The sequence below is a fragment of the Sus scrofa genome, chromosome 18 (genome assembly GCF_054392235.1).
Source record: "Sus scrofa isolate SSC_HxYL_T2T_F1_AM1 chromosome 18, Sscrofa_HxYL_maternal_Yorkshire_Landrace_v2.0, whole genome shotgun sequence".
NCBI lineage: Eukaryota > Metazoa > Chordata > Mammalia > Artiodactyla > Suidae > Sus > Sus scrofa.
In genome coordinates, this window is record NC_139400.1 from 10571639 (window position 1) to 10594413 (window position 22775).

General features: G+C 48.0%; 1 protein-coding gene and 1 long non-coding RNA gene across 12 annotated transcripts in view; one reads left to right on the top strand and one right to left on the bottom strand.

The window, feature by feature from the left end:
• Positions 1–22285, bottom strand: part of UBE3C (ubiquitin protein ligase E3C) — a 112230-nt gene extending 89945 nt beyond the window's left edge. For 6 of the 11 annotated variants that reach the window (XM_085005033.1, XM_021079034.2, XM_021079032.2 and 3 more), the window contains exons 1-2: positions 21893–22285; positions 1723–1776 (exon numbers count right to left, since the gene is read on the bottom strand). Coding sequence is in view for 4 of the 11 variants with exons in the window: in XM_021079034.2 (XP_020934693.2) it covers positions 1723–1776; positions 21893–21958 (120 nt within the window). In the remaining 7 variants the exon portion in view is untranslated. Of the gene's footprint in view, positions 1–1712; positions 1777–21892 lie in introns of all 11 variants that reach the window. The other 5 variants (XM_085005034.1, XM_085005037.1, XM_085005032.1 and 2 more) reach the window with 3 other exon arrangements.
• On the top strand, positions 17110–21581 carry LOC146394854 (uncharacterized). The gene is made up of 2 exons (XR_014833413.1): positions 17110–18591; positions 19447–21581. It is a non-coding gene; the product is annotated as an uncharacterized LOC146394854 (long non-coding RNA).
• Positions 22286–22775: the final 490 nt, after the last annotated feature.

A 22775-nucleotide genomic window follows, 5' to 3' on the forward strand; every position in this document is an offset into this window, starting at 1 on the left:
CAAGCACTGAGAGCCAGCTTCAACCCAGTTCTCCCCCCACGGGCTAAAGGCAACCGCTCTCCCTGCTTCCTGCCAGAAGCAAACATCACCTTCTCCACATTCTAGAATCTGACGCTATCGCTTCTGTTTGGAACATATTAAGTCCAGTGTTCGACCAAAAAAAAAAAAACTCGGCAAAAGAGAAGAATGAAAAATCAAGAGAATAACAGAAACAAACCCACAGGAGTTCCAAACACTAGAGTTTAAACATTATCTTTATATATCTACAATTACATTCAAGAAATTAAGACAAGAGAACTGGGAAAGGAAAGAATCAAAAGAAAATTCTAGAGCTGAAATAAAAACTGAAATGCAGAACTCGAAGGAGTTCCCTGGTGGCCTAGCAGTTAAGGATCTGGCATTGTCACTGCTGTGGCGGAGGTGTGACCCCCTAGCCCAGGAACTTCCACATGCCGCGGGGGCAGCCGAAAACAAAACAAAACAAAAACAACCCCCACAGAATTGTGTGGACGTATTTAACCATCAGACATTACTAAGATAATCTGCAAGTGAGAAATGAGGTCAGAAGTCAAGAGGAATAATCTTCAGAAAAGAGTCCAGGAAACAGGACGTAATTCGAAGGTCGAGTCCATCTGCAATGTGAGCCCCAGAGGAGGAGGAGAGGGGAGATGGAGGAGAAGCAGCACTTGGGGGGGGATGGCTGGCTGCGAGCTTCCCCAAAAGATGAAACACACCAACCCATACACACTGTTCTTATCTGAACGGTGGTTTCTGAAGGCGTTTTCGGCGTCTCAGCTGGGGGACGGGGGAGCAGTGGCCATGGAGAAAGGCCACGGGTGCCGCTAACACCTTGCAATGTGCAGGGAGCCCCCTCGACAAGGGGTTACCTGGTCCCAGTGTCCACAGCACTGAGGCTGAGACGCGTGCCTGAGACGCTCTGCAGGTGCCCCGCCCTTAACCAAGAACGCTCGTCCTCCCGCAGGACCTTTTCCACAGCTGTTCTTTTCCATCCTTCAGGCATTCCCTCCACTCTCCCGAGCTCAGAGACGGCTTCCCTAAACCCCTACCCAAAGCAGGCCCTCGCCCATCTCAGGGCCTGGACCAATTCTGTGCTCTTATCTATCGCCCAGCAGAAGCACGGTCTTACCACTACCTATGTGCCCGGCCGGCAGCTCAGTACCTGGAACACGACAAGCTCCCAATGAACATTTGCTACAGGAAGGGATGCATTATTAAAAAGCAGAACAGAAACAACCCAGAAAAACGGGCCACGGGCACAACGGCTGATTGGTCAACCAAGGAAAGCCATTTTAAGAAATGATCTCCAGAAAGGTGAAGCGGAAAATAAAGGCTAAAACAACGTTTCTTTGGCTTCTTCCCAAACAGTTAAGACACTTGCCTTAAGAGGGCGTTTCCTCCTGTCGCCTGGCAGACTGTGGTCATCATATACCAAGACTTCCCGTCACAAGCAAGGAAGTGAGCCGACGGCCCACTTCTCCCTTGGTTCTGCAAACGGCCTCTCAGCCCATCTTCTCTACAACGGCCCCAGGACAAATGACTATCAAATCCAACAAGTCCAGCAATGTTTCTGAACTTGAACACACATGTAAATACACAAGACATGTCGCATGTAACATACACATTCCCATATACGACAGTAAAACCAAGACTTATTTCAGTGTTACGGAAAGTGCTTATCTACAGACTATTACCCGTTTTTACCTCTCTCTTCCTTCTCTCTTCCTGAGTACGATGTAAAAGAGAAGCCTTTTCTTCCTAAACACAAAAAGAAGGAAAAGATAAAGAGGTTATAGTTTCAAATTCCTTTTTTTTTTTCTCTTCTGCTTTTTAGGGCCACACCTGGGACGTATGGAGGTTCCCAGGCTAGGGGTTGAATCAGAACTACAGCAGCCGGCCTATACCACAGCCACAGCAACTGGGGATCCGAGCCTCACCTGCGACCTACACCACAGCTCACAGCAACGCCGGATCCCCAGCCCACTGTGCGAAGCCAGGGATCGAACCTGCGTCCTCATGGATACTAGCTGGACTCATTTCCACTGAGCCACAATGGGAATCCAAATTCCAACCCTCAAAAATTATAGAGTGTTTTGACCCCAAAGGAGTCTAAAGATCATCCACACTCTGACTTAGTGAGAAATGTGAGGCTCCCGCACCCCAAGTCACAGATCTAAGTCAAGTTGCTACTTCCATAGTTTTCTAAGGATACAATCGGATTTCTTCACGCACAGACGTTAGTTCAGGTGAGACCGGGGTGATGTGAGCGTGACTGGTGCAGGGGATCAAGGCCAGTATCCTGGCTGTGAACTCACACCGGATTTTGCAAAACACAAGTGCAGGGGGCCAGACAACCAGAACCAGAGACCTCCAGCATCGCTGCTGATAGGTGTGTGTGAGTCCACAATGATCTCCAGAAAAATCTCAATGAAGGAGTTCCCGTTGTGGCTCAGCTCAGCGGGGTAAAGCCCAGCACGGTGTCCATGAGGCTGTGGGTTTGATTCCTGGCCTCCTCGCTCAGGGCGTTAAGGATCCAGCACTGCCACAAGCTGCAGCATAGGTCACAGATGCAGCTTGGACCTGGAGTGGCCGTGGCTGCGGTGTAGGGCTGCAGCTGCAGCTCTTTTGACCCCTAGCCTGGCCCTCAGGTGCAGCCATAAAATATAAAAAAAATTTTTTTTCAATGAAAAAAATATAACATTTCTTTATTGTTACTAAAGTTTTAAAAATTCTTTTCAGAGTTCCCGTCGTAGTTCAGTGGTTAACGAATCTGACTAGGAACCATGAGGTTGCAGGTTCGGTCCCTGCCCTTGCTCAGTGGGTGAAGGATCCAGCATTGCAGTGAGCCGTGGTGTAGGTTGCAGACTCGGCTTGGATCCCGTGTTGCTACGGCTCTGGTGTAGGCTGGCGGCTACAGCTCTGATTGGACCCCTAACCTGGGAACCTCCATATGCTGCGGAAGCGGCCCAAAGAAATAGCAAAAAGACCAAAAAAAATAAAATAAAATAAAAATTCTTTTTGTAAGTAAAACTATATTTTGAAGAAAATTACTTAATATGTAGAAGGAGCTGTAATAACAAAGGGGAAAGTTAAAACATTTCAAATAAAACAAAAAAACTAACAACCCTCTCCCCCCAGAACAGTTTCAGTCTATACTGTACGTCCTTTTATTTTCATAAATTTAATCCTAAATAAAACTAAAGATATCAACATATGAATCACTTAAAAATTAATACACTTAAATTTCTTAACAAAACCTGTAACTCATCAGAATAGTATCAGAAAACAGGTAATGACGCCAATTTAAAATAATGTTTTGAGGTGTTCCCTTGTGGCAGACGGATCCGGCATTGTCACTGCTATGGCTCTGGCCCAGGAATTTCCATATGCCACAGGTATGGCCAAAACATTTTTCCTTAATTTTTCAAGGAAATAAAAGAACTCTCTGATATGTGAACGAACACACAATGTGCAGAATGAAAAGTTTCACACTGCCAACATTTATATCCAAAAAAACCCCCAGATATTTTCCATTACGGAAAATTTCATTTCTTGAATTCGAATAAAAAGCCTTCGTCTACCACCACACGTCAAAGGTCAGAAAAACATTTAGTTTTTTACTAATTAATCGCAGGGAGGAGGGACGGAAACTCTAAAGTGAGAAGTGACGGCGGTCCCGTCGGGGCACAGCGGAAACAAATGTGACTGGGAACCGTGAGGTTGCGGGTTCCATCCCTGGCCTCCCGCAGGGGGTTAAGGAACCGGTGTGGCCGTGAGCTGTGGTGTAGGTCGCAGATGCGGCCCGGATCCTCAGTTGCTGTGGCTGTGGTGTAGGCCTCGGGTGCAGCCCTGATTCAACCCCTGGCCCAGGAACTTCCATACGCCACAGGCCATGAAAAGAAAAAGAGGGAGAGAGAGAACGCACAGCTGGAGTCTAAGTGAATACTTAGAAATCCACTCTGAGGGGACTGCATGACCTGAGAGGACTAGGAAAGCAGAGGAGGCGATGCTGGATGGGCTGGAGACAGACGCCCTTAAGCTCCGATGGCCGCTGGGACCTAAAACATAGTGGTCACGTCACTCACCTGGGCTCAAGGGCTACAGAATTTCTTACCTAAGGCAGCTCATTTCAAAACTAATAAAAAAAACATAGCAAGCAAATCCAAAGTACTGGACATACACACAAAAACCCTGATGAGTGATTTCAACAATAAAGTTGTATTTTAAAACATGCACATCGACTACGATAAAAAAATTTTTTACTTCCAAAAAATAAAAAAATAAAAAATGTTCAGGCCTTTCAAACACTCACGGTCCCTCAATGTTGCGCAGAGAAGAGAAAGGTCTACGGAGAGGCGACCCCATCCCGCAGGTCACATCAGTCACACGGGACAAGAGACTCTGGGGACAGCGCCAGCTGCCACCAGCACTGGTCCGTCTACACCGCCCACTGTGCCTGGCACAGTAAAACGAATGCCCTCCTCCTGCGAAGCGACCTTCCAAATCCCCGGATCTGCTTAACAACCCGTGTGCTCCTCAGAACCGCCCTAGGAGCACGTGTCATCACTTTCCCGTTGACAGATGACAAAAGTGAGACTCAAGGGTGGAGCGGAGATCTGAGCGCAGGACGGGAACAGAGCCTACGCCATTAAGCAGCGGGCCATTTACTCTGACAAAGACTATTAAGTATGGCCATGTTGTTCCACATTTTTAGAAATTAAGAAAATCTTTTGTCTTCATAACATGCACGTAATTTGGAACGTATATCCCGTCGTGGCGCAGTGGTTAAAGAATCCGACTAGGAACCATGAGGTTGCGGGTTCGGTCCCTGCCCTTGCTCAGTGGGTTAACGATCCGGCGTTGCCGTGAGCTGTGGTGTAGGTTGCAGACGCGGCTCGGATCCTGCGTTGCTGTGGCTCTGGCGTAGGCTGGCGGCCACAGCTCCGATTAGACCCCTAGCCTGGGAACCTCCATATGCCACGGGAGCGGCCCAAGAAATAGCAAAAGACAAAACAAAACAAAACAAAGCAAAAAAAAAAAAGAAAAGAGGCCGATGGGGAAGGGGAGGCCACCGAAAAAACTGGTGTCACCACACTTTGAGTTCAGAAGGCATGGGGAGCAGGAGGGGTGAGAACCAAAGGATACAGAATGTTCAGAAAAAGTGAAATAAACCATCAAAAAGACCTGGGGCACGAAGGCTGCCATAAAAAGCCACTTCAGCACATACTCGGTATCTGTGAACAGCACACTGTCACATGTAGCACCTGAACTTGTAACCAAATTCCAAATCAGAACCACAGCCCCTTCCCCCGTTCCCCACCTCAGAGAAGGCGTCCATTCCAAAGACAGTCAAGTGCGACAAGAGAGGACCTTGGTCACTGCACAGATTCCCACTGACTCATGGGTCGCGCCAGGCGCTAGGTGTCTCTAAAGGAAAGCGCACGGTCTGATGGGGCAGAAGCAGCTCCCTGTTGAGGCCTCGTGTGGGCCGGACTCCGCTCAGACACCAGCTCTGAAGCCTGCATCAGCAGAGGGGGGGGGGGGTCTCAGCGCAGGCAGACACGGGGGTAAGACAGCGAGGAGAACGAAGAGGGGCTCTGCCCCAGGGACTCAGAGGCACTCAGGGGACGGTGGAGCAGGGAGGCAGGAGTGGGGGCGCCCCGACCTACAGTCTGCTGACTCGTACTGGAGTCGGAGGCCAGAACTGAGGCGGAACCTCTATCGCTGGCCACAGGGACCCATGTGTCAGGACAGCGTGGGATGGAAGGGAGGCAATGACAAATTCACAGCTCCCTGACTTTGAGGTGCTCTGGGACTGACAAGTACGTAACCGGTAATAATGACCTAGGAGGAAGTACGGACTGGAAACTTCGGCTCACCCGTCACCCGAGCTTAAACTTCTTCCTTGGCTTCCCACCCTCTGCCTGCGTCACCTCACTCCCGGCTGCCTCGGCCTCAAAAAAATTACAGTAACTGCCACCTACAGACCATTTCCTAAAAGATCCATGACCGCTAAACAGAACCATCCCTTCTCAATGCTCAAATGTTTAAATTAACCAGATGTGCGTAAAACCTATGACACTGCCCTTCTGCTTCTATTTCACGGTAGCCTGTCTGAGACCATAACTGGAGAATACACTGCCGTGTATCCCCGGGGATCAAGGTCACGTAGGGCCTTAGCACAGGAATATCTGGGTAAGAAGCACTGCCCCCACGTCCCCTGCACCACGTCTGGATGCTGCCTCAGGCACATCCTGCCCGCCCCTGACCTTCACGTCTCCAGCATCCCGCCGCTTGTGCCCCGTCCGTCCTTCACCCTTGACACTAACACAGCCACCGGGCGAGCACGGTGCCCCTGCAATGTCATCTCCTCCATGATGCACCCCCCAGGACAGCCCCGCACTCCTACCCTCCACACGGCGAGCTGGTGAGTTCGCCATGCAGAGAGGCTGCTTGGGCACAAAAGGTGCTCGTGGACGCGTGCTACTCGACACGCAGAAATTGGCTGTGTCTGCCCTGGTCAGAATCACGGAGGCCACAGGGCACATCCAGAGGCATGGCCACCAAATGCTGCGGAAGGTCACTCTGCAGCAGCGGAGGCCAACAGAGCACCCGTGTGGGCGTGACTGCTGTGGGCGGAGAACAGCAGGATAAAAGGAAACAAGCAGGCCTCAATCTAGAGGAGAGCAGGGTGACCACGAGCGCTGCGTGCGTGAGAGGAAGCCCCAGGGGGAGCAGGGCCCACACCCAGACAGAGAGGGGGAGACGTCCAGCTGCAAGCCACCCTCACCTGAGATACTCAGCAGCGTCTGTACTTAGGCACCTATGGAAGGCGCTAGGACTGTATCACCCAGAGATATAACAAAGTATCTCTTTCAAGAGGGACTTTTGTATCTTACTGCCCCTGGAGAGAGTAAATGCCCCTGCATTTATTTGCTTCTCATTTAATAAATTCTGAGTTCCTTAAGAATAAGCTGTCCTATTCCTCTTTAAAATCCTGATATTTAGGATTGTGCTCAATTTAATGATTGAAGGATTAAGTTGAGAAAGAATAAAGGTACAACTGGAAATCTGAAGCTTTGAAGATTTTAAAGTTGTGGCGTTCCCGTCGTGGCTCAACAGAAACGATTCTGACTAGCATCCATGAGGACGCAGGTTCAATGCCTGGCCTCGATCAGTGCCGGGAGCTGTGGTGTAGGCTGGCAGCTACAGCTCTGATTCAACCCCTATCCTGGGAACCTCCATATGCCACAGGTGCAGCCCTAAAAAACAACAACAAAAAAAACCTTTAAAGCTGAGAACAATTCATGATAAATTTAGAGTCTAGAAGGTAAAAATCCCTTATCCACTGACGCTGACATGAGAAAGACCCATATCTTCCTACCAAGACGGTTTAGTACCACCCACATCAGAACACTGGCCAGACAAATCCTAAATCCAATCAGCAATTCCAACGTCCTACCTTCCCGCGGGAGGTCAACAAATAATTTCAGAAACACTACAAGTGACAGTATAAATGTCCTCACCATTCTTCACCCTTGCACTCGCTCTTACAAATGTTGCCATGCTGCGATTCTTTCTGGGAAGAAAGACTCCCCGGCGGACAGGCGCCCTCCAACCGCACTGCTGCTCTTGCCTGACCTGCTAGAGCCTCGAGAGAAGCCTTTAATCACGACTCCCATGGCACCCGCTCCTCTAAGCAAGCAGAGTGATCTGAAGCACAAGTCCGCTCCGGCGGAGACCAGCGCCAGCGCGGCAAGGAGCTGGGGACAAGCCCTCCTCCTGGTGACCATCAGGAGAGCTGGTCCGCTTTTGGTACAGGGGCGGTGGTGCTCAAACACCCGGGCCACACCTTCCAGCGCTAAGAGAACTAAAAGTCTCCTGCCTTTGACACAAGTGATGACGGGACACCCTCTTAGTACTGTGCTTAAACATCCTTGCACACAGGACATGAAGAGGACTGCCTTTTGAACGGAAGGTCAAGTTTCTGGTGCCCCGACACTGGATCAAACCCTCGCGGACCCACCATGGATGTGGTACCATCTTCTGCTTCTCCCCTGACAGCCCATGCTAACTGTATGTTACTTTCTGTCGCAAAGTTGTCAAAAGGTATTAAAAGCTTTCCTCTAATTTCTGAGTTAGATCAACTGTCCTCCTGGACTCGTGTATCAGCTCCCAGCCAACAAGCAGGAGAGGATTAGCTGAGCTCCCAACCTCAGGGGCTGGCTCCCTAGCCTGCAGTGAGCAGTGCCAACTCCATCCTTCCTAGCACTGTAACGGCTGCTCCACATACCTGGCCCCATCTCTAGGTGGACAAGGAACCAGATCACCAGACAAAGGAATTTTATCAGGCATGTTATCTACTTTGTCACTAGTCATCACTTTCCATCGTAACTTTTCATGTGCTTGGCCAGTTCGCAGCTCTAGCCTTTGCCGTGTGTTCTCAGCTTTTACACTTTTTTTTTTAATTCTGTCACACATGCACTTCCTTGCAGGCTGCGTAGAAGTCTTTCCTGTTTGTTCCCCAAAGCCTCACAGGTTTGGGGAAGTATGCCCATGGTGTCAAAATACAGCTCGAGAGATGGAATCTGGCTTATCATGGGACAGGTTCGCGCTCTCAGCCAGTACATAAAAAACCCAATTTCAGAAATCCCTGCTCTATTTGGTTTGTGTTCTCCATGCAGCCAGTAAGTTCACAGCATGAAAAAACTGGCTCCAGTGGGTCCTTAAATCATAATCGAATGTGCCTTAATTTACAGGACAATCTTCACCTTTAGGCTTTAAAAAAGACCCTGTTTCTCTTTACTCCCCAGCCTAGGCCGCCCGGCAGTCAGGCGGGAAAGAATAAAGGCCCAGGCCCGATTCCAATCCACAAAGCTGAGCCCTCACACGGCTCAGATGAATAAATAACAATCGAAGTCTGAAGGTGAGATCTCACCAGGCTGCTAAAAACTGAACAAAGGCGCATCCGTGTGCAGACCCACGCGAGCCAAGTGGGCCAGGGTTGGGGCAGCCCATCCCAGGCATGTATGCAGCCGCCCGGTGTGCAGGCGGGCATGGCCCATCCCACATGTCCACGCTCCTCCTCAGAGCAAGCATTTCAGGGAAGTCCCAGTTCCCTGGTTCAGTTTCCTATCAGGGGCTGAAATAAATACTACTGCATTTTTATTTTATTTTATTTTGCTTTTTTAGGGCCGCACCTGCAGCATATGGAAGTTCCCAGGCTAGGGGTAGAATTGTAGCTGCAGCTGCCTGCCTACACCACAGCCACAGCAATGTGGGGTCTGAGCCTGTCTGTGACCTACACCACAGCCCACGGCAACACTGGATCCTTTGAACAAGGCCAGGGATAGAAGCCACAACCTCATGGATACTAGTCGGATTTGTTTCCACTGCGCCACAACGGGAACTCCCGCTACTGCATTTTTAAATGTTCTTTCATACACCCCCAGAGTCAGGACACTCCACACTCTGGAACACACACTGGCCTATACCAGCCAGGCTGAGGCAGGAGTAGACGGGTCCCGGTCAGAAGGTCTCCAGGGAGACTCAAATCAAAACAGACTCAGCATTTGATGAAGCTTGCATTTCAAATCTGCAGAGAAAAAATTAGCCAATAAATAGGGCTGCAGCAACTGAGTAGCTGAAATAAGTCTTGACATGGACCTGAGAATAACGTACACATACAGCACAATAAAAATATGTAAAGATAACATGGGAAGCGTTTTTAAAACCTCAGTGTTTAAGAAAGAAACATCACCTCACACCTTAGCTCTGTTACTGTTTGTCATTAACTCATTTAACAACGATAAACTGGCTCCCATAAAGATCAAAATTTTCTACACAGAAAAAAACAGAACCAAGCTTTAAAAAAGTGACAAAGTGGGAATGAATATTTTTAACACCGTAAAACCAACTATTTGTAAAAAGCTCTCAATAACAATTTTAAAAGACCAACACACAGAAAGAATTGCAAAGCTATAATCGGTACATAAAGAAAAAACGAAAAATATCTTTTAAACGTAAGAACTTTACTCATTTTATGAAAAAAAAAAGTAATAGGAACACAATGAAATAGGCTTTTAAACCTATCTAACTGGCAAATTTTAAAAGCTGAGACAGCGCACTGCGAGACAGCAGCTACCTTCCCATTTCACAGGCAGGATCTCCTTGGAGGGCAGTCTGGAAACGGCTATAAAAACTGAAAATGCACACAGGCGCTGATCGAGCCCTTCTAGACACTTAACATCCAAATATCACTGGCACATCCACAAGGACATGCACCGCAATGCTGCTTAAATCAGCTAAAAAGCTGAGAACCTAAACGGCCTTCAAAACACTCGACAGCTAAATAATTCATAGAACATTCATCCCAGGGAGCACTATATACATCTTCTAAAAAAGTGCAGTGGATCTATTTGTACAGATCAGGAACTATCCGCACAGAAGGGGGATGGTGCGAGGAGAAACACAGCAGTCTGTTTAACATGCTCTGACGGGTGTTTAAACAAGACAGGCATATGTATGTACGAGTCTACACGCAGAAAGCAGCTCTGCACAGACGGGGACGAACTGGGAAGGACCATAAGGATTGGGGGCCAGGGGCCGAGCAGTGGAGGTGAAAGGCAGGGAGACTTTGATTTCATTTCAATCCTTATTTTCTGCTGCTTGATTATCCACGTAAGGTACTTTCGTACTTTCTTAGAAGAAGAAACTAACGAGGCTGCTTCAGAACATAAGTTTTTAAAAACAACGCGACATAACCAAGAATAAGCGAGTGACTGGGAGGAAGAGCACAATAAGGCACCAGCAGAAAACACACTCAAATTTTGATTTGTAACAAATTTTTGGCTTCAGTTTAAGGTACTTGAAAATATCCTTTATCTTTTAGATTCTAGAGGCCTAGGAAAGTGAGCGATTCCCAGTAGCAGTCAAAGCAGTCTAGTTTCTTCCAAGACACTCATCAAGCTTGTTTGGAATGACTAAGCCTATTGTTCCTACAGCATACATGTTGCTTTCAATGCTAATCTCTCACCTGCACAGCTGTGACCCTAAACCCATCCATCAACATGTAAACAACAGCACATTACAGCAAACGTCTCTGTTTGAACGTTGAGCTTCAGGCATATTATCTTATCTTCTCCGAAAATCAAATACGGCCAAACTTAACAACTACCGTTAACACAGATGTTTTTTAAAGGGGGGCAACGCTTTCTTCATGCAAATGAATTTAGTGGTAACAAAACGAAGGTTTTAAAAAGTCACGTAGTGTTTAAATTAGATTTCATCAGCCATCAGAAAAAAAATTTACAGTAAAAAAACGGAGTATAGGTCAAGGTGAATTTACACAACACGCTTTCCTTAAGACCAAATGCTCAAACTGACTGCTAGCCACTTACAGAAAGAATTTTAGCATATTTATTAATACCTTGATTTAAAAACAACAACTGTAAGCTTTCCTTTGTTTCATCTGTTTAGGTTATTTTCCATTAGCAATTTAATCCATTTACCAATGTAAGCAGGACAACCAGTTTCACATCTGTTTGAAGTTTTCTCATGCACTAACACAATACTAATAATTTTTACACAATTCAAAGAATATTCAAGTTAAATACTTTGAGTTAATTAAAATGTTAAAAGTTAGAAGTTTTATTTGTGAATAACATACAACTTATGATCAATAGGTTTGTCCTTTTGCAGACCTATAAGAACTTTCATGAAAATATAACAGCAACCAACTTCCCATACGTGCAAAAAACATTTGAAGTGCTTCAAAATATATTAATAAATTACTAAAAATCCTACTTAAACAATGGACAGAGTGGTCCCTGATGGCCTAGCATGTTAAAGATCTGGCATTGTCACTGTTCAGGTCACCGCTGTGGTGCAGGTTCGATACCTGGCCCAGGAACTTCCTCATGGTACACACATAGCCAAAAAAAAAAAAAAAAAAAATAACCCAAAACAAAAAACCAACACAAGTGTGCAATATGATTCTCCATTCAAAAATATGTAGAGAAAAAAAGGCTAGAAGAAAATTTAAATACATAAAACAGTGTTTTATTTCTAAGTGGTAGGTGGGTTCCAAATAAGGAATTGTCTTTATATGTTTCAGGATATTTCAATGTTTCTATAGAAAACATTACTTTATAACCAGAAAAGTGCTCACCTTAAAGTACTAAAACAAAATGCAACAGTTTAAATCTCATCACAATAAATTTCAAAAGACTTTGATTTCTTACACCAGAATTGTTTGGTAATTACGGCACTGTTTTTTAAGTTTTTATTTTATTTATTTATTTAGTCTTTTTAGGGCCGCGCCCACGGCATATGGAGGTTCCCAGACTAGGGGGTCCAATCGGAGCTGTAGTCGCTGGCCTACACCACAGCTATAGCAACGTGGGATCTGCGACCTATACCACAGCTCTCGGCAATGCCAGATCCTTAACCCACTGAGCAAGGCCAGGGATTGAACCTGAGTCCTCTTGGACGCCAGTTGGGTTCGTTAACCGCTGAGCACAACGGGAACTCCTATTTTTTTGACTGAGCCCACGGCCTGTGGAAGTTCCTGGGCCAGGGATCAGGACACACCACAGCAGTAACCAGAGCCACAACTGTGACCATGCCAGATCCTTAACTCGCGGAGCCACCAGAGAACTCCTACGGCAACTGTTTTAACAGCAAAGCCCTGGAAATAACCTGTGCAAATGTATCTATCGATAGGAAACCAGTTAAATGATACAAACTATTTGGGGAATATTATACATGTATGAAAAATAACCACACAGCTCTCAAGGTGCTGGTATGGCATTTCTACGATTCAGTACCAGGAGAACAGAATGCCATCTCATTTTATTTAAAAAGTTAGGTGGAATGTGTTTATCTCTATTTACTCTAGTCCTGAGAAGAGACTGAGGCAACTGGTAATAGCGGGGATGTTTGGTGTCTCAGTGAGGAAGATTTCATTAATGCCCTTTAGAAGAACCTCAGTTTTTATCATTTTTTTCAATTAAAAAAAGGTAACTTTTTTTAGAGGCCACTGACTGGATATTAGAAATGGAAACATTATTAGACCGAGGAAGATTAGCTGATCTAATTTAACTTTCTCATTATCAAGAATTATGACTCTCCCATTACAGATGGGAAAAGAAGCCAAGAAAAGATGAATAACTAAGCTGCAGACAACTGGTTATGGAGACGAGCATGTTTTCAAGTCCCCATCACACTTTTCACAAGTTCGTCTTCTGCAGTAAAGGTGACACGGGAACCGTGCCGAGGGCCAACACACTGGATTTACCGACACTCCTTTCAAAAGTAAAGACGGCGGCGTTAAAGACGCGTTAGAAGGACAATTCATTCCAAAAGGCCCAAACAGCTCGAGCCACCTTCTCAGTGTCTGTCGGACACGGTCCTCAGCTTGCCAAGCCGTTAAAGTTAAAGCAGAGAAAGTTTAAATGAGGCAGGAGACAGACAGAGACGTGCAGGCTACACAATGCCATCAAAAGATGCAGCATCGCTGAACCCTCATTTCTTCCTCCGTGGGCCAGCGACACCCGAGCCTCACAGCGCAGGAGTCACGAAGAGAGGAGCCTGTACGACAAGCCCAGGCTGTGCAGGACAAACGGGAGCGAGCAGCACAGGCCACTGTATCAGATAGGGAGGCAACGCAGAAACATCCCGGAGAGCAAGCGTCCTCCCCGAGCCTTGGAGGCGCCCTGCCACTGCCTCTGCGACCACACGCGGAGGCCAAGGCAAGCACTTAACTGCTGAGACCAAGGAATGGAAATCAATATCATTTTTTCCAAAGAACAAAGCATATCAAAATCCGACGCACACACTTCGACGAAGCAACTCAGCCTTCTGCCACTGACCCTAAAAATACAATTATAAATCATTGGCTATAAAGATGTTTACAATAAAAGAGAAACAAACTAAATGTTCAAAAGTCAACTTCACAGGGAAAAGAAAGCCATCTCACAGTCAGGAATCCTTGCCTGGGAGAAGGGACTTTTAAGTCAGGTCTCTATTTCAACAGTTTTCTTCTTTTGGTCGGGGGGGCAGGGGAGCATGGCCACAGTATTCTGACATTCCACAGACAGAGAATGGAACCCAAGCCACAGCAGTGACAACCCTGAATCTTCGACCGGCTGAGCCACCAGGGGACACCTCACCAGTTTTCTCAGCTGTCCCCAGTTCACACGTCTTTCTGCGTTACATTTCCCAACTGGTGGAGTCTGGTTCCCCTCACTTTGAATGTGGACTTGATGACAAAGAGGACAGGACAAAAGTGACAGTGCGTGACTCGGGCCTACATCCTAAGAGGCACTATGGTGCTCTCCCTGCTCACCTGGCTCACTGGTTCTGGGGAAGCCAGCTGCCATGTGGTGAAGATACTCAAGCAGCCCTAAGGTGATGTCCACGTGGCAGCGACCCAGCACCAACTTCCAGGCACAGGCACGAGCCAGCCCCAGAGTGGATCCCCCGGAGAGCAGGCAAGGCTTCAGATGCCAGCACCTCCAGAAGACCCTGAGCCAGAAACACCCTGCGAGCTGCTCTCAGGTCCCTGCCCCTCAGAACTGGGTGAGATAACAAAAACGTACTGTTTGGAGCCACTAACATGCAGAAATAGAGAACTAGTCCTTAACTCAGTGGAAAGTAAAAAATTGGTAAAGCCGAGACCATGATGGTTCCAATTAATATAATTTAAATACAGACTGCAGCACTGTTTCTGCAATCTACTCATTTCCATTCAGCAATGACACATTTTGGAGTTCCCATCGTGGCTCAGCGGGTCATGAAACTGACTAGCATCCATGAGGACGCAGGTTCAAGCCCTGGCCTCACTCAGTGGGTTAAGGAGCCGGCGCTGCCATGAGCTGCGGCTACTGCTGGGCGTTTAGGTGTTTCAAGCGTCTCCGCATTAGAAGTTTTGCCACAAACATCATCCTTTCTTCCCCATGAGTCTCTCCCATTCACCTATCAAACCAGTTTCTTAGAGTAAGTTTCTAACAGGAGAGTTACAGGATTGGAGGGTCACACCTGTTTGAGACTCTTGCTAAACTGCCCCCCAGGCAGGTTGTGCCAATTTACACTGCCACTCACAGCCCACACCACAGGTAACATCTTCAACGTGGCCACCACTGAAGGTGACAGACTCTGGAGACACACCAACAGGAGTCCCTGCTCCCCCTGACAGATGACAGACGACACAGGCAATGGCGAGAGAAGAGGACTCGGAGGTACAAGATAAGGGTCACCACCAAAGAATAAGGTGCTTAACTCTAAACTCCTCGGCGCCTGTGTTCTTTAAAGTTATAAGAATAAAGAGAAAGCCACAGAAGTTAAAGTTACAAGAATAAAGGGGGGAGTTCCTGTCGTGGCACAATGGTTAATAAACCCAACTAGGAACCATGAGGCTGCGGGTTCGATCCCTGGCCTTGCTCAGTGGGTTAAGGATTCAGCGTTGCCGTGAGCTGTGGTGTAGGTTGCAGACTCGGCTCAGATCCTGCGTTGCTGTGGTGTAGGCCGGCGGCTACAGCTCCAGTTAGACCCCTAGCCTGGGAACCTCCATATGCCGCAGGCAGAGGCCCTAGAAAAGGCAAAAAAGACAAAAAAAAAGACAAAAAAAAAAAAAAGAAGAAGAAGAAGAAGAAAGGGGAAGTCCCTGCTTTTACAATAGCCTCTTTTGAGGGTTCTTCTACAATCCTAGCAGATGACCAATTTATAACCTCAGCAGACTTAGTTGGCAACTAACTCTATTACTCAAGAAAATCAGCACACACTGATTGCAAAACCAGACAAGGACTCAGGAAGGCGAGCTGGGTGCCTGAGCACAAAACGGAAGGAGGCACTCACGCTCAGGGCCATGAACCCAAGTGCCACTTTCAGCTGTGCACCTACGAACTAAAGGAGCACCTCCTTAAATTTTGTGCCCTAAGAGCCCTCCAGGCTACAGATGAGGCTACAGGCAATCATATACAACAGAACAGATGTGGTGCTGCTACATAAAACAGTAGGATAATAATACCAGTCCTGACAGTAAAGTACCATTTTAAAATCTCATCTTGGAAAACATTTCTACCTTGCTTCCTGCCAGATCTATAAGGAACAGCTTTATGTTCCACTGCAACGTACCCAGTGGACTAGGACAACACGTATACCAAGTATCAGTTATTCAAAATGAAATGGCATGGAGATTGTGTTAAGTTAAAACATTTTAGGTAAGTTCTTCAATTACACAATAGAGGGGCGTTGTATAAAGCTAACCAGTGAGAGTGCTTACACTCTTAAGAGTAGTCCAGACTTATCAAAAGGGGAGGAGTTCCTGTCGTGGCGCAGTGGTTAACGAATCCGACTAGGAACCATGAGGTTGAGGGTTCGGTCCCTGCCCTTGCTCAGTGGGTTAATGATCCGGTGTTGCCATGAGCTGTGGTATAGGTTGCAGACGCGGCTCGGATCCTGCGTGGCTGTGGCTCTGGTGTAGGCTGGTAGCTACAGCTCCGATTCGACCCCTAGCCTGGGAACCTCCATATGCCATGGGAGCGGCCCGAGAAATGGCAAAAAAAAAAAAAAAAAAAAGGAAATTAAAATTACAGCAGCTGGTTCAGTCAGCTCAAGCGTATGACTCAATCTACGAGGCCAGTAGTACCCTACACCAAAACCAGAAAAAGACATCATGTGAAACAGAACTACAGCCATACCCAAACACAGATGCAAAATCCCCTCAACCAAACACCAGCAAATTGAATGCAACAATGTATAAAAAGAATCACACATCACAACCAAGTGAGATCTCACACACATTCAAAAGACATTTGGTATAATCCATCACACCAACTTAAAGAAACTATTTTGATCATACAGTAGATGCAAAAAAAAAAAAAAAAAAGCATTAAACAAAAGCCAACACCCACATTCATAATAAAAATTGTCAGTAAACTAGTAATACGGCCGAACTTTGATTAAAAACAAAAACAAAAAAAAAAAACACCACCACAAAAAATCCTACAGCTGACATCATACTTAACAGTGAGAAAATAGAAACTTTCCCACTAAGATCAGGAACAAAGCAAGGATATCCTCTTACCACTCTTTTTTTTTTTTTTTTTTTTGGAAAACAAACTTTATTTATGTATTCTGCTTTTTAGGGCCACACCTGCAGCATATGGAAATTCCAGGCTAAGGGCCAAAGCTGCAGCTGCTGGCCTATACCACAGCCACGGCAACATGGCATCCAAGCCACGTCTGTGACCTACACCACAGCTAGTGGCAACGCCAGATCCTTAGCCCACTGAGCAAGGCCAGGGACTGAACTCGAATCCTCATGGATACTAGCTGGGTTCCTCACTGCTGAGCCACGATGGGAGCTCGCACGGCTCCTTTTTGACATCATACTAGAAGCCCTAGCTGATGCAATAAAACAGGAAAAGAAGAGAAAAGCTATACAGAGTGGGAAGAAATAAAATTGTCTTTGGTCACAGATGACATGATTAGCTCCGCAAAAAAATCCCAAAGAATTCACAAAAAAACCCCTGGAACTAAGAAGTGATTATACCACTCCCGTAGGATATAAGATCAATACACAAAAGTCAACTGCTGTTCCATACACCAGCAACGGACAACTGGAATTTGAGATGAAAAAAATTTTTCACTACTATGGAAACAATATGAAGGTTCCTCAAAAAATTAAAAATAGAACTTACTTTATGATCCAGCAACCCCACTTCTCGACAGCTGGCCAACGAAAAAGAAGATACCAACAAGATACCTACGCCTCTATGGTCACTGCAGCCTTATTCACAAAAACCCAAACACAGAAACAATCTAAGTGTCCACCAACAAACGAACAGATACAAATGTGGTGTAAATACACACGGAAACAGTATTCTGTCCTGAGAAAGAAGGCAATTCTGCCCTTTGTAAAAACATGGATAGGCCTCGAGGGCCTTAAGCCAAGTGACACGAGCCTGAGCAGGACTGATACTGTGTGACGTCACTTACACACGGCCTCTTCGAAAAAAGCCAAACACTTAAGAGAGTGGAAAGTGGCTGCCAAGGGCTTGGGGGGGCGAGGAGAAACTGGTAAAAGGGTAAACGCAAAATGAAATTGCTTTCCTATATACCAATGACAAACATTTGGAATCTGAAATTCCAGAGAACTGTCTCTATTAACACCAAGAAAGACAGACAGACAGACAGACTGACTGACTTAGGTCTACATCTAACGTAACACATAAAAAGTACACATCTCAGGTCAACTGCCAGAGCCAATGAGTCAAACCAAAGCACTAAACAAGCAGAGAGATATTCCCCAATGGCTAGGAAGACTCCTATGGCCACGACCAACTCTTCCTAACTTGCCTGATCTAGAATCAACACAACCCCAATCAAAATCCTAGTAAGCTCATACAACACAGGGACGGCCAATACTTTATGATAACCACAGAGCAGAGAGTAATACAGAGTATAACCTTTCGGGAATCACTCTTGTACACCTGTACCTTATGTAATATTATACACCAACTGCACTCCAATTTAAAATAAAAAGATCTGAGGAGTCCCCATCATGGCTCAGTGGTAACAAACCCGACTAGGATCCATGATGGATTCGGGTTTGATCCCTGGCCTTGCTCAGGGGGCGAAGGATCCGGTGCTGCTGTAAGCTGTGGTGTAGGTCACAGAGGCGGCTCAGATTCTGTGTTGCTGTGGCTGGGGTGTAGGCTGGCAGCTACAGCTCTGATTCGACCCCTAGCCTGGGAATTTCCATATGTCACAGGTGTGGCTCTAAAAAGACAAAAACCAAAAAACCTGATGTAACAAATATATCTAAAACAGAGTGGCTTCAAAGATAATCCCAGTAAGTTATTTCGTGAATATCAACAAACTGGCTCGAAGGCTGAAGTAAGAAGGTAAAAGGCCCAGAAAAGCCAACACAAGGCTGAAGAAAAAGAACACTTTAAGACTTACTATAAAGCTACAGAAACCAAGACAGTACGGCGTTGGCAAAAACAAATGCAAAAGAAAACAAAAACAAACAAAAACCCCAAAGAGACAAATAGATCAATGGAACAGAACCGAGCCCAGAAACAGACCCACAAAAATACAGCCAACTGATCTTTGACAAAGGAGCAACCTCATGGATATTAGGGGGGGTTTGTTACCACTGAGCCACAACGGGAACTCCCAAGGTTTTGTTTTTCACATGAGCCAAAGGACTTGTGTGGCAGCCAAAGAAAATTAAGGAAAATAAGCATACGTGGGTGCTTAACATCATTAGCTGTTAGGAAACAAATTAAAACTACCACAAACTACACACCCACTAGAAGTGCCAATGCTAGAAGGACTGACAGGAGTTCCCATCGTGGCTCTGCGGAAACAAACCTGACTAGCATCCATGAGGATGCGGGTTCGATCCCTGGTCTTGCTCAGGGGGTTAAGGATCCGGCATTACCGTGAGCTGTGGTGTAGGTCGCAGATGCAGCTCGGATCCTGCGTTGCTGTGGCTGTGGTGTAGGCTGGCGGCTGTAGTTCCGATTAGACCCCTCGCCTGGGAACCTCCATATGCTGCCAGTGTGGCCCTAGAGAAGACAAAAAATAAATAAATAAAAACTAAAAAAATAAAAGGACTGACAATGCTAAGTGTTGGTAAGGAAGTGGAGCCACGGAAAGCCTCAGAGAAGCCAGGTCTCCATCTAGGGAAACAGGCAGAGGGCGCGAGAGCTAAACCCATGTGCCGCCTGTGACCCAGCATGTGACAGCCAGTGCCCACCAAGAGACACAGATCACCTGCGGTCTGTTCAGACGATACAACAGAGTAAGACAAGGGTACAGACAATGCTGAGATCCAAAAACGGGGCCTCCGGCGCACATGGAGCGCAACAGGCTACACCAACCTGTGGGATAAGGGGAAGAGCAGTTCCGCGGCATTAACTAGGAGCAACAGAGACGGGCAGGGTGCGGAGGGCAGCCTGTGCAAGGCTGGGAATGTTACAGGATGGGAGTGGTGCTCACCTGAGTGTGTGCATGTGTGAAAAGCCTCGCGGAACCTACAGACTCAGCGCCAGGCCCGTGCACCCAGCCCTGAGCTGCTGCTGAGGGACTGCCACTGGCTGCCACTCTCAGGAGCAGCACACTGGCCCTCACCCCAAGGGCAGCCTGCAGACAGGGACTACAAAACGCCAACCCCCTTGGCTCAAGAAGACACAACGCTGGGATGCCGGCTGGCCGGCTGCACCCCAGAGTTCCCCAGAGTGGGATGGGCTAAATCAGGACTGCAGTCGAGACCCCAGCCTCTCAGGACCCCAGTCGAGACCCCAGCCTCTCAGGACCCCAGCCCTCTCCCCGCCCGTCCTCAACTTCACTTGCACAAGGATTTGCTTCTTGGGCTTCTAGGGAACAAGGCCTAAGACACACACACACACACACACACACACACACACACACACACACACAATGTTTGTGACCTTGACGGTATGTTAGGTCTGAACCTCACTGAAAAGGGAGGGGGACTGTACTGCACAGCAGGAAAGCAGGCTGTGCCATCTCCCCTTGAGATTCTCATCACCAGATAACAATTTTGCTCCAAGTAGAGAGGTGTTACCAGGGTGAGAAAACAGGACCAACGCCCTAGGACTTGCAGGGGCAGTCCCAGAACGCGTCACAAGGTCCTACATAGGGAGGTGACAGGGATTCTGAGGAGGTGACTTGCCGCTAGCTTGCTGTGTGTCTGTGCAATTGCTCAAGTGCTCTCACCTATAAACTAGATCTGGCCCAGAGGTTCTCCAAGGCCTCTTCCGAGGTCAGAAATCCTTGGATCTCCTCCGGAGTTTCCACGAATACCTAGGCAAGTTACCTTGTTCTGCAGCCAACCACCTCCCACCCATCACCACCAGGCAAAAACCCAACGCTTGAAAACGGTCAGCACACTTTTCTCCCAACTCCCCTACCCTCAGAAACCATCACACACAATTTAAAACATAGTCTAACATGGACTTGAGCATCCTCTTAGGGTCCCCCCGTCATGAAGTGTACCACCCAGAACATACGAATACAGAAGAAAGGCCACGTAAAGCATTTAAAGGACATTTTTTAGAAAAGGATGTACTCAACAACCAGCCCCCTGTACTCGCTTAAAACTCTTCAATCGCTAAGCACAGGGAACCATGTGTGACTGTTAGTCTGATAAAACTAAAACGGGCAGGAAAGGGAGCCAGTGGAGAAGGGGTGGAAAACAAGCAGATGAAGCAATATCGAGGCTGAGGGAGTTACTAGCAATTCCACCGGATCGACAGACGCCAGTCAGTAGAGAGGACAGCAGAGTGACTACTTTGTCCACCGTTATTCCAAACTGCTATCCTAAGGAGAATTACACGAGCCACTGTAACAGAAAAAAAGTCCTAGAGACTCTCCAGAAATGTTTCCAGGAGGCTGGTAAAGGGTCATCTCCGTAGCCCCGGATTCAAACACGCGGCCAATGAGGAGTTCTGCCTCAATTTCAGACGGCTGTCACGAACAAATACAGTGTGCTTACTTTCTACAACAGGAAATACCCCAGGGAGCGTTCTAAATGCAGTCACTACGCAGTGTCAAGGGTGATAAAGCATCTAAAGCGCCTCTCTGGAAAGAAACACTGTGTCCTGTGCGTCTCACCATCCAAATAGAAAAAAGCCCGTCCACCCGCAGCATCCCTGGCCTTCTGGGCGATTCCGGTCCACAAAGCCCGAGTCCCCTGCAGCCTTCCTCCCAGACCCGCTGTACGCCGTCGGGGCAGGTGACCCAGAGCCGTCCCTGCCGCGGGGACAGATGCCCCGCCCGGGGTCCGCGCGGCCGGCCCCGCCCAGGCCCCGAGACGCCGCCGCACGCAGGCCGCTCTTACCTTCCTGCTCGCGCCTCCGAGAGACACCTTGGGCCTCGTTTTGAAATCCCCTTCAAAACTAAACATCTTTACAGCCTATCCCATCTGGGAGGAGCCCGACCCTCTGAGCCCGGGCGGGCGGGGCGGGCCCGGGGGGGTCCCGGCGGGAGGGGAGCGGCGGGGACGAGGCCGCGCCGGGGAGCGACCCCGAGCCACCCGGGCGCGCTGTCCGCCCGGCCTGACCTCGGGCGGGGGGAGGAGCGACGCTGCGGGGCGGCCTCGCCCACCTCCCCGTCATCCACGCCTGGCCGCTGCTCCGGCCGAGCCCGAGCGCTGGGAGGGCCGCGGACCCCGCACTTGCACCAGGAACGGCCGCGGGAGGAAAGATGGCCGCCGCCGCCGCTGCCGTGCGCCGCCCCGCCGGCGTGCGCGCGCCCGACGCCACGGCGCTTCTCCCCGCGCACCTCCCGCGTGCGCGCGCCCGCGCCGACCTGCGTCGGAGCGTGGGAAGGAGGGGCGGGGCCGGGCGCGTTCGTGAGGCGCAGGTACCCTGGGGACGGGGGCGCGACCGCGGGGGCGCGCGCGGCGCTCCGACGGCGGGTGCACCCTGAAGTCGGTCTGGTTTGTGCCCTTTTCTGGGAAGCGGACTCGTAGCTTCCGATAAGATACCGAACTTGACCCATCCGGGAGGAAAAAGATCAGGGTGATTACTTAATGCCCTGTAGAGAGTGCATGCATTTAACATTGCGACCTAGTTATGTGTGAGCTTCATACATGCATATACACACACATATACAGATATGCATATGTACACATGCATAAAAGTATATCATGTACACATACACATAAAATCACATGCACACAAATATCAAATTCACATACATATATAGCACATGCATACACT